The 12,873-nt window shown below is 43.2% G+C and overlaps 2 protein-coding genes across 2 annotated transcripts in view; one reads left to right on the top strand and one right to left on the bottom strand.

The window, feature by feature from the left end:
- The window catches only part of RIOK3 (RIO kinase 3), a 30,525-nt gene extending 26,853 nt beyond the window's left edge, over positions 1–3,672 (bottom strand). The window contains exon 1 of the mRNA XM_082259620.1: positions 3,310–3,672. Within this exon, the coding sequence (XP_082115746.1) occupies positions 3,310–3,348 (39 nt within the window). The 5' untranslated portion in view covers positions 3,349–3,672. The remainder of the gene's footprint in view (positions 1–3,309) is intronic.
- Positions 3,673–9,909: 6,237 nt separating this feature from the next.
- TMEM241 (transmembrane protein 241) overlaps positions 9,910–12,873 on the top strand; it is a 255,723-nt gene continuing 252,759 nt past the window's right edge. Inside the window, exon 1 of the mRNA XM_082258680.1 lies at positions 9,910–10,097. Coding sequence (XP_082114806.1) covers positions 10,026–10,097 — 72 coding nt within the window. The 5' untranslated portion in view covers positions 9,910–10,025. The remainder of the gene's footprint in view (positions 10,098–12,873) is intronic.

The following is a 12,873-nucleotide window of genomic DNA, read 5'->3' as shown; positions in this document are numbered from 1 at the left end:
TGAGCCCCTTCTGTCTATGATCTGTTGAAGGCATTATGACCCCCCCTTCCTGTCTATGATCTGTTGAAGGCATTATGACCCCCCTTCCTGTCTATGATCTGTTGAAGGAATTAGGACCCCCTTCCTGTCTATGATCTGTTGAAGGCATTATGAGCCCCTTCTGTCTATGATCTGTTGAAGGCATTATGACCCCCCCTTCCTGTCTATGATCTGTTGAAGGCATTATGACCCCCCCTTCCTGTCTATGATCTGTTGAAGGAATGACCCCCTTCTGTCTATGATCTGTGAAGGCATTATGATCCCCCTCCTGTCTATGATCTGTTGAAGGAATTATGACCCCCTTCTTGTCTATGATCTGTTGAAGGAATTATGACCCCCTTCCCGTCTATGATCTGTTGAAGGAATTATGACCCCCTTCTTGTCTATGATCTGTTGAAGGAATTATGACCCCCTTCCTGTCTATGATCTGTTGAAGGAATTATGACCCCCTGCCTGTCTATGATCTGTTGATGTTCCCCATTATGATGCCCCGTGCCAAGTATACATTAATAATGCGACAGTAAGCAGCATACTATTAAACCTGTTTTTTCATCAATAGCCACGTCCCCACTGACTATTGGGAACTAATCAGACTTTATAAATAGAGATAAACTGTATTTTCTCTACATATGTGCAAGTCTGGTGATCCTCTCCTGCCTATACAGAGGCCAATGCAGCACCATAAAGCAGAACAGAGAAGATATAATCAGTGAGTCAGACAGAAATCCCCGGGATACATGTGACATCACTAAAATCAGATATTGTGCAACAGGTGAACAAAGTACAGCAGTAATTCCATAAACACGGTACGGCAATAAAAAGCAGGGAGTGTGCTGCTAAACAACCTGCTAGGAGATACCAGGATGGGAGGAGACATGCGTCATAATGGGCAGCACATCAATAAGAAGATTAATAAATAAAGATCATACAAACCAACCAGTCAATTCTAATTTATTCATCCATTGAGGGCAATAGGAATAAGGTCATTCTTGGACATATGGGAAATGTTTGGAGTTGAACACTAGCAACCCATATATCGAAGAGTTAATACATTGCTGTGTCCCTTAATGGACTTTAAAAAAAAAAAATTATATATATAAACTATTTTTATTGTAAATACAAAAATCTTATTTCATTAGTTAATACTGTCTCCCGCCAAAAAACATTTTTCTAGTTTTGGATAAAGTAAGAGTTATAACCCCTGTCAGGTCTTTACTGCTATCTGGGACTCTGTTAGGCTCCATTCACACCCAAGCATAGCGCAGCGACAGCTGCTGCACCGCTTTTTTTGGAGCAGCACCATTAATTTGAACGGGCCTCCCTCCATTCCAAAACTGATCCAAAAGGAACTAATGTACCAATTTTTGGCACAGAGCCAGGGATGGCAGTGCAATTTTAGCACGTTTTGTCGATTCAAAAAAAAAAAAAAAAAAACAAACAGCATTTGGGGTGCCATTAGGAAATAATGGCATCGTAAACGTGTCCCATGTTTTGCTGCGATTCTGGTATTGGGGGCGGAATTACGAGATTCCACCCGCAATTTCAGTATGCTCAAGTGTGGACAGAACCTTAGAGGAATTTATGCTCACTTCCCATCCTGCTGACAGCAGTCTCTCCAGGATATAAAAGTATCACACAGATCTAGTTAGGAAATTACATTTGTTTGGATCTGGGCTCAAATCCAAACTCAGAAGCAGCTGTGATCCCTTGCCCAATGAGCTGGGGGGGGGGGGGGGGAAATTCCCATCCCCACAGCTGACGTTACAAAGGGGCGGGAATTGCTGGTGTCATCACTGACCTAATTTGACCACAGCTCATTGGACCAGGAAACCAAAAATTCCAAAGATTTCCCCTCTACTTCTATTCTGGTGACAAGTTAGATTTGGGATTTTCCTTCACCTTCATTCTCAGAGGCAGGCGGTCACCAGGGCAAAGGGAGTGAATCTCCCTATAGTGGGAAGAGGCAAAAAAAAAAAACCCTGACAGTGGCTGTAACCTGCATCATTCTATTAAATGTAGAGAAACTAACTTTAGATACAGCCCCGCGGACAGGAGACTCGACTTTAGATACAGCCCCGCGGACAGGGGACTCGACTTTAGATACAGCCCCGCGGACAGGGGACTCGACTTTAGATACAGCCCCGCGGACAGGGGACTCGACTTTAGATACAGCCCCGCGGACAGGGGACTCGACTTTAGATACAGCCCCGCGGACAGGGGACTCGACTTTAGATACAGCCCCGCGGACAGGGGACTCGACTTTAGATACAGCCCCGCGGACAGGGGACTCGACTTTAGATACAGCCCCGCGGACAGGGGACTCGACTTTAGATACAGCCCCGCGGACAGGGGACTCGACTTTAGATACAGCCCCGCGGACAGGGGACTCGACTTTAGATACAGCCCCGCGGACAGGAGATTAGATACAGCCCCGTGGCCTGGGAATATTAAAGTGGAATTCCAGTCTAGGTCAAAACTTAAACCAGCTCCCACCCACCTTCTAACACCTATACTACCTACCCTGTAGAAGAAGAGTATACTTACCTAATCTTAGAGCGCTCCGGTTTGGTCACATGATCTCCTCGGAGGCCAGCTTCAGAGGAGAGAAGAGATCAGTGACAGCCGATGGAATACCTGGGCGGTGACATCACCTGTAGGCTTATTATGGGGCATCTATTGTTAGCTATCTATCCTCTTCCCTGAAGCTAGTGGTTGGGAGCTGATCATGTAAGTAAGCTTAGTACCCTGAGAAACGTGTACACATCTACCTTCTAAACGCAGGTATCCTCAAACTACGGCCCTCCAGCTTTTGTGGAACTACACATCCTATGAGCCATTGGAAAACTGACATTCACAGACATGACTAGGCATGATGGGAATTGTAGTTCCTGAACAACTGGAGGGCCATAGTTTGAAGACCCCTGTTCTAAAGGGTAGTATCAGACTTGGGGGGGGGGGGTAGATTTATGTTTAGTTAGTTGTAGACTGGGGTTCCACTTTATCTTTAGATACAGTCACATGGCTGGCAGAGGGGGGGGGGGGGGGGGGGGGAGTCCCGTTAGTACAAGGAGGAGAACATGGCAGCTGTGTCCTTATATGGTTAAGGACCTGGTGTGATACCACCAGTATATATATATATATATATATATATATACACACATACATATACACACACATATACATACATATATACATACACACACACATATCTAATTATTAGTAGTAGAGAGCAGGGTAGAGATGGGTGTGAAGGGGGAAGGGGTGTCTCACCGGCCGGGATTCGGGTGTGATGATGCCCCCTCGCTCCATCTTCTCATTCAGCCTAGAGTGGGTGCTGGGTGTGGAAGGAATAGTCGGTGGAGGAGTAGAGAAGGTCGCACAGACGGTGTACAGAGATGGCGGACTGTGGGAGATGTCCGGACTTGTCTCTCAGTGATCCTCTATGGAAGGTATTGGCTGTGTAGATCTATGAAGGCGAAGAGGACGTCCTAGGATTGTTCTGGTTCCGGTACTGACAGATAACAGTCACAGGCGACAGCTGGGCTCGGTGTGAGGCTCAGAGACGGGACAATTGTCTTCTATACCGGGGGATGACGGAGAATCGCAATGCACTCTGGGAGTAGCCTGATCATTCCCCTCCCCTACCCCTGCACTAGGACCGCCCTCTTTACTTCTGCATGTCCTCACTGCTGAGGAATGTGACTGATAGAGCGCCTCACAGATCCGCCATTCCCCGCCATATAACAGGAATTAAACACTAAAGTGGTTTTCATTTTGTTATTATAAATAGAAGGTCTTTGAATAAGGTGATAGAACAAAGCTATACATTATTCTGGAGTTTTCTCTAAGTCTTTTACTGAGAAACTTCGGTAAAATGTCTACCGATACGGACGTAACCAGCGTGCTCTAGCGTCCGATCCACGGATTGACGTCATCCGTACTTAGTCACACAGAGCGGGGACAATGATTGGGTGTGGTGGTGTGCGTGACAGGCAGTTATAGAATTATAATGACAGGGGGTGTGTATAGAGGAGATTCTTTGGATGTGTTACCATGGGGATGACACTCCTTACTGACTACATGACGTCTTTGTTACGGATCCTTTTATATCATGTTGTCATGACATACTGCCCTATGTGTTATAGATCATTATACGACATACTGTCTGTGTGTTATAAATCATTATATGATGTACTGCCCTATGTGTTATAGATCATTATACGACATACTGTCTGTGTGTTATAAATCATTATATGACATACTGTCTGTGTGTTATAGATCATTATATGACATACTGTCCTATGTGTTATAGATCATTATATGACATACTGTCCTATATGTTATAGATCATTATATGACATACTGTCCTATATGTTATAGATCATTATATGACATACTGTCCTATATGTTATAGATCATTATATGACATACTGCCCTATATGTTATAGATCATTATTTGACGTACTGTCCTATATGTTATAGACCATTATATGACGTACTGCCCTATATGTTATAGACCATTATATGACATACTGCCCTATATGTTATAGATCATTATATGACATACTGCCCTATATGTTATAGATCATTATTTGACGTACTGTCCTATATGTTATAGATCATTATATGACGTACTGCCCTATATGTCATAGATCATTATTTGACGTACTGCCCTATATGTTATAGATCATTATATGACGTACTGCCCTATATGTTATAGATCTTATATGACATACTGCCCTATATGTTATAGATCATTATATGACGTACTGTCCTATATGTTATAGATCATTATATGAAGTACTGCCCTATATGTTATAGATCATTATTTGACGTACTGTCCTATATGTTATAGATCATTATATGACGTACTGCCCTATATGTCATAGATCATTATTTGACGTACTGCCCTATATGTTATAGATCATTATATGACGTACTGCCCTATATGTTATAGATCTTATATGACATACTGCCCTATATGTTATAGATCATTATATGACGTACTGTCCTATATGTTATAGATCATTATATGAAGTACTGCCCTATATGTTATAGATCATTATTTGACGTACTGCCCTATATGTTATAGATCATTATATGAAGTACTGCCCTATATGTTATAGATCATTATATGACATACTGCCCTATATGTTATACAGTGCCTTGCAAAAGTATTTGGCCCCCTTGAACTTTGCGACCTTTTGCCACATTTCAGGCTTTAAACATAAAGATATAAAACTGAAACTTTTTGTGAAGAATCAACAACAAGTGGGACACAATCATGAAGTGGAACGAAATTTATTGGATATTTCAAACTTTTTTAACAAATAAAAAACTGAAAACTTGGGCGTGCAAAATTATTCAGCCCCCTTAAGTTAATACTTTGTAGCGCCATCTTTTGCTGCGATTACAGCTGTAAGTCGCTTGGGGTATGTCTCTATCAGTTTTGCACATCGAGAGACTGAAATTTTTGCCCATTCCTCCTTGCAAAACAGCTCAAGCTCCATGAGGTTGGATGGAGAGTGTTTGTGAACAGCAGTTTTCCGTTCTTTCCACAGATTCTCGGTTGAATTCAGGTCTGGACTTTGACTTGGCCATTCTAACACTTGGATATGTTTATTTGTGAACCATTCCATTGTAGATTTTGCTTTATGTTTTGGATCATTGTCTTGTTGGAAGACAAATCTCCGTCCCAGTCTCAGGTCTTTTGCAGACTCCATCAGGTTTTCTTCCAGAATGGTCCTGTATTTGACTCCATCCATCTTCCCATCAATTTTAACCATCTTCCCTGTCCCTGCTGAAGAAAAGCAGGCCCAAACCATGATGCTGCCACCACAATGTTTGACAGTGGGGATGGTGTGTTCAGGGTGATGAGCTGTGTTGCTTTTACGCCAAACATAACGTTTTGGATTGTTGCCAAAAAGTTCGATTTTGGTTTCATCTGACCAGAGCACCTTCTTCCACATGTTTGGTGTGTCTCCCAGGTGGCTTGTGGCAAACTTTAAACAACACTTTTTATGGATATCTTTAAGAAATGGCTTTCTTCTTGCCACTCTTCCATAAAGGCCAGATTTGTGCAGTATACGACTGATTGTTGTCCTATGGACAGAGTCTCCCACCTCAGCTGTAGATCTCTGCAGTTCATCCAGAGTGATCATGGGCCTCTTGGCTGCATCTCTGATCAGTCTTCTCCTTGTATGAGCTGAAAGTTTAGAGGAACGGCCAGGTCTTCGTAGATTTGCAGTGGTCTGATACTCCTTCCATTTCAATATTATCGCTTCCACAGTGCTCCTTGGGATGTTTAAAGCTTGGGAAATCTTTTTGCATCCAAATCCGGCTTTAAACTTCTCCACAACAGTATCTCGGACCTGCCTGGTGTGTTCCTTGTTCTTCATGATGCTCTCTGCGATTTAAACGGACCTCTGAGACTATCACAGTGCAGGTGTATTTATACGGAGACTTGATTACACACAGGTGGATTCTATTTATCATCATTAGTAATTTAGGTCAACATTGGATCATTCAGAGATCCTCACTGAACTTCACTGAAAGTAAAGGGGCTGAATAATTTTGCACGCCCAAGTTTTCAGTTTTTTATTTTTTAACAAAGTTTGAAATATCCAATAAATTTCGTTCCACTTCATGAATGTGTCCCACTTGTTGTTGATTCTTCACAAAAAATTACAGTTTTATATCTTTATGTTTGAAGCCTGAAATGTGGCAAAAGGTCGCAAAGTTCAAGGGGGCCGAATACTTTCGCAAGGCACTGTAGATCATTATATGATGTACTGTCCTATATGTTATAGATAATTATATGAAGTACTGCCCTATATATTATAGATCGTTATATGACATACTGCCCCATATGTTATAGATCATTATATGATGTACTGTCCTATGTGTTGTTATAGATCAGAGGATGAACTGCAGAAGAACTGGCATATTTGCCAACACTCAACATGGTCACACTAACGTGCGTGGAAATGCATACAGACATTGTGTATGGGTGCTTGGGCATGCGCATGTAATTGGGCACATCTGTGCTCACCACACCGTGTGCAAAGCATGACAGATCCTGGTGCCCATTGGCCTATTTAAGGATAGCAGTCTGGTCCATAAGTTACTGGATGATCTTCAGCCCCCCCTGTATTCTGTGCTTCTGCTTTGCTGTATTCTTGGATTTCCCCATTGCTGATCCCGCTAGCCGGTGGACCTTTCTTGGCTTCTTTCCTGGATCTGACCCTGGCTTGTTCACATGGACTTTTTTTACTGCCTTCTTTCACTGTATGACCCCGGCTTGATCTGACCTTGCTTCTGCTCCTGTTCTGTTCCTGTGTATGACCCTGGTTCTGGCTCCTGATTCCGCTTCCTGTTCCACTAATCTGGCAAGATCTGCCAGTGTATCTAGAGCGACCCCTGTCTAGCTGGTACCTCCACGTGGTGAAGACTTCACCTGCTAACCTAGAATGTCTTCTTTTTTGCTGACACAGCTGCATGGTCAAGTCTCCTTCTACTGCCTCATCTACTCTGATCGTCAGGCAACTACACCGCTGGCAACCCATTCTTCTTTGGGCGCATCACTCTTTGTCTCTACCTTCAGAGGTGCTTTGCACTCAGCTGCAAGGGAAGCCCCCCTCATCATTTCAGTCTCCGACCAGGTATGTGACTCAACCTTCCTCCTAAGGACAATGGTGGACAATGTGGCTAAGTACAATTCATAGAGTAGTTCAGTTAAAGAGGTTGTAAACCCACTTATATATTTTTTTTTCTTCACCCTAAAAGAGAAACATATAATGAGCTAGTATGCATCGCATACTAGCTGAAATACTTACTTTAGAACGAGCCCCCGCCGTGCCACTCGCTTACCTCTATGACGGGCGACATGTCCATTCGCCTGTCTCCTAGGATCGCGGCATCCGGCACGGGTCCAGTCACGGCACGGGGCTCTGAAGGAACGGCACGAGCGGCCGTTCCTTCAGAGCGCATGCGCCAGTGACGTCAATGGCTGCATGTAAGGTAAATATCTCCTAAACGGTACATGTTTAGGAGATATTTACAGTACCTATAGGTAAGCCTTATCATAGGCTTACCTATAGGTACAACTTGCAGAGGAAGGTTTACTTCCTCTTTAAAGCCTAATGCCTAGTACACATAATGAAGAAATTGGATGAAAAATACCACTTTTGGAGCAATTGTTAGATAATATGATCATTAGTACTCAGCTTTCGAGGGCCGATCACGACAGTTCATGTGAAAATATCCAAAGGGGCAAGCATGAAAATTTTTCTCCTACGCTAACATATGATTTTCGTTTCGAGATTCGTCCGTAAAAAATCAGAAGACCAAGACCATGCATGCTCAGAAACGAAAGAGTACATTACAATACAATTCATCACTTCCCAAAATGTATTCTGTCATACGAGAATTTTCATAACTTTAGTAACCTATTGGTTTTAAATATGAGACTAGCATGCAAAAAAACATTATAATTATTTGTCCGATATTCTTATTGTGTGTACCAGGCTTTACTCCACATTTCATTTTATTTTAAAAAGTTCAAGCTTAGCCCGAACAAATTACTATATTTATTAATACATATCTGCATTGTACAAACTGTATGTAGCATTAGCTACATCTAATATACAGCACTATGTTGCTGCAGCTTCCTGTTCTGTTCCCAAAACAAAATACATTTGGCTGAGTGCTACTCAGCCATTCACAGGGAGCTTTGTATTTTATAAATGAATATGGGGTTTCCTCTGATTCCTACCTCTGGCTAAAGGCTCGTACACACTATAAAAAAATCAGGCAAACATTTATTTTTTTATTTTAACATCGTCCAAAGAATTTTCATACGATTTTGGTATAGTGTGTACAGAAGTTTCTACAGATGATTCAGAATTTTCTTACGAAAATTCTCGAAGGGACAAACTCCAAAATTTGTCTCGTACAGGAAAAAACGAACGGTTTTCCTTTAATGTGTACCGTTTTCGTACGATTTTTGCACAAGAAAAATCAGAAAAGAAAGACTGTATGATCAGAAACAACAAACAACAAAAAAAGCCTTTGCCGTACGAGATTTTTTGTACGAATGTTCGTAAGAAAATTCTTTCATGGGTTCCGATTTGCTGTGAAACAACAAGGAAAATCAGACAATCGTTCGCCCCATTTACTTATAGTGTGTACCCCACTTAAGATAGAGGTTGTGATGTCATCCACCTGATTCCCCACCTCAGCCAATTAGAGCAAGCCTTTGTAAATTAATATTTATAAAATACAAAGCATCCTGTGAATGGCTAAGCAGAACCTTAATAGAGAAGGAGGAAGGGTGCATGTCTCCATCAGATCATCAGTTCCTGTAGGAGAAAAATTTGGAATTTGTCCCTTTTCGAAAATTTTCGTTGGAATCAGCTGTCAAGCATTGTGTGCGCACTATCAGAAAATTGTTTGATTATTCCTGTCACATTTTAAATCCCTCTTATTATGTCCCCTCCTTCCTCTATAAACTAAAAAAAAAAAATAACGTTTTTGCTGGAGATCCACTTTGATACAACTTACAATTAATCATTACAAATTTACTTTTTTATTGTTGTGCTGCAACTCCATTCCTTTGAATTTTTTGTCATGACCTTGTTTCTCCTGTCACCCCCGCTGACAGCACGATGTGATCGAACTGCTTCCCACCACAGATGATCCGAGAAAGCAATCACCTGTCTCCCTGTCCATGATCCCAGAGACTTGACACTGACAGTGCTGGTTTAATAGTGGGCGGAGATATGTAGATCTTCATCGGGTCCCGCCCTCAGTACTCAGAAGCGTGTGTAGGTAAGGGGGAGGCGGGGCGTACAAGGAAATGGCGTACGCTGATTGGAGGAGGCGTAGAGCAACGTGGAACTGTCATGGCAGCTTGCTGCTGATCATTTTCCTGTGCTGATCGTATTGGAGGAATAAGGAGCGATCAGAGCGGTGGAATGCGGTGACAGATGTATTTTAGGGGACCCGCGGTGGGTCTCACCTTCTGCTCCTTCTATCTGGCCTCTTATTTTATAAACAAGGTGAGATCAGAGGGATGGATGGAGGAGCACACATCTGTGCTGGGCTGAGATTGCTGAGTGGAGGGGGCACTATGTACAGGAGTTGGGAAGTTCACTTATAGATTTGGGATATATATGATTAGTAAAGATGATCAGATATTCAAATCTTAGCTCAGTCATTGAGTACAGGGTAGAAGGAGTTAACAGATGGGTCTTTCAGGAGATCATAGCTCTGCACACAGTCAACGTTATATTCTTCTGAGTGATAAACCTGTGTGCACACTACAGATAACAAAGTATATGCAGCCAGGTGTGTACTTTTCATCTTGTCATTCGTCTGGCTGCCAGCATAAGTGCCCAACATCTTGTGCTAGTATATAGTCTAATGCATATGTGTCAACCACATGGGCCAAATCCGGCCCCCCAGGCCGTTTCATATGGTCCTCACACCTCTCCTGCAGCTGCAGCACCACCTCAGCAATTAGCAACAGAGAGGAGGACAGAACTCCCCCCTACAGATCCTGTGCCTCTCTGTGTAGCTGCAACATTCCCCTCTTCTCCGCCTCCCCTGGTCTCAGTATTCAGCATGCTCCAGCCCTTCTCCAGACCCTGCACTTGCTTCTTCCCAGCTCCTCCCCCATCTTCTTTCCAGCAGCTGAACAAGGAAGGGGGAAGCATTGTGAGGTAGGGCAGGGGTGGGTGCTAGGGATGCACCGAAATGAAAATTCTGGACCGAAACCGAAAATGCAGGATGCCCTTGGCCAAAAACCGAAAATGACTTTTTCCCCCAAATTTTTTTAAAATAGATAGAAGAGGGGCATACACCAAAACCGGGCAGCGACGTACACCTGTCGCTGCCACCCTGTCACAGTATATGTACTGTGATAGGTTGGCAAGAGGTTAATTTAATTACCAATGGTATTTGTATTATGCAGCATGAGAGGGTTAATGTATTGTCACTGCTGGTCTCTCATCTATTAGTGACCGACAAGTGGCAGTTAATTAACCCCTTTGTGCTGCATTAGTGCAACCAGTATCAGTGTTAATTGACACTGATACTGGTTACACTAATGCAGCACAAAGGGGTTAATTAACTGCCACTTGTCGGTCACGAATGCATCAGTGACCAGCAGTGACAATACATTAACCCCCTCATGCTGCATAATACTAATACCATTGGTAAGCTGCCTCAGCTCTCCCCCCCCCCCCCCCCAAGCCCAGGACAGGGGTCTTCAAACTATGGCCCTCCTCCAATTCCCATCATGCCTGGTCATGTCTTTGAATATCAGAGTTTTACAATGCCTCCTGGGATGTGTAGTTCTGCAACAGCTGGAGGACCGTAGTTTTAGGATCTCTGGCCCAGGGCATGATATGTATGCAGCGTATGTAGGAGCCTAGGGGTGGTGGAAAACACACAAATGTAGAGTGCTAAAAAACCACTGGCATATGAAGGGTGAATGCAAAACTACCAGACTGGGGAGGGGGAAGGGGAAGGGGAATGGGAAATCTTAAAGAAGAAAAAAAAAAAAAAATAAATACCAGTAGATAATGAATAAAAGTCCCAAATCTGGATGTCCAATGGCATTGAGCAGCTCTTCTCAGAAGTGAGAAACACTCTGAAGCAGAAAAAGACAAAAAAGAAAAGCGCTCTTAAGTGCAGACAAATTTATTGTAAAATAAGAACAATAGCTGTAGCAACTCACAAGATGCCACGGTATTCAGGCTTTTTTGCATCAAATATGATCTGAAGCTCTTCTAGGTGGTGCCATCTATCCACACTACAGGCAGTATACACTGAAACACCATCCGTCACATGGGAGGAAGAGAGCCGGCTATCTCTTAGCGGCGTCCGGGGAGGCAACTGCGGTGTGGAGATGAAGGAGAGAAGAATGCGGCCACGTCACCAGGGAGCTGGAATGCTTGGTATGATCGGCACCTGATGAAAGAGCGCGCATGTCCAATCGGGACTCTATGCATGCTCAGAAACCCGCGTGGTGCATGCCAATCATACCAAGCATTCCAGCTCCCTGGTGACGTGGCCACATTCTTCTCTCCTTCTCCTAGAAGAGCTTCATATCATATTTGATGCAAAAAAGCCTGAATACCGTGGCATCTTGTGAGTTGCTACAGCTATTATTCTTATTTTACAATAAATTTGTCTGCACTTAGAGCGCTTTTCTTTTTGTCTTCAGGGGTGGTGGGGTGGACATTTTTTTCGGTGGCCCTTCACCTATTTTCTTTACCCCCCCCCCCAATCCATCCTCCCCGACCCTTCCATCATGATCACACCCCCCCAGATACCCTACCCCCCACCCTGATCACACCCCCCAGATCCCCCCCCCCCACTCTGATCACACCTCCCAGATAGCCTTCCATATGTTTCCATCTGACCGCCCTATAGAAAACAGCGGGCTGTGTCCGTGTCTGCTCTGCATCAGCAGGGCAGACGCGGACTTGTTATCCGCCTGCTTAGAGGGAATCAGCAGACAGATCCCCCGTTGAGCAGGTGGGTCCGCCACTCCACATTTTTTACAATTTTTTTTGTTATTATTATTTTTTTTGTACGTTTTTTACAATTCTCTATATATATATATATATATATATATATATAATGTGTGCGTGTAATTTTTTCTTCTTTTTGGAGGGGGGGATGTCTTTGGTGAGATATCAAAGGTCTAAACAGACCTCCCTTGTCTCTGCAGCACTTTACATGAATGAATAAGGAGTCTATATAGAGACTCCTCATTCATTAACTGACAGGCTTACACCTAGTAAACACCGGGTTTACTATTATCAG

Source organism: Pelophylax lessonae (genome assembly GCF_965119305.1).
Source record: "Pelophylax lessonae genome assembly, chromosome: 5".
In the NCBI taxonomy this organism is placed as follows: domain Eukaryota; kingdom Metazoa; phylum Chordata; class Amphibia; order Anura; family Ranidae; genus Pelophylax; species Pelophylax lessonae.
The sequence above is the reverse complement of the archived record's forward strand: the minus strand, read 5'-3'. Positions and strand labels throughout refer to the sequence as shown.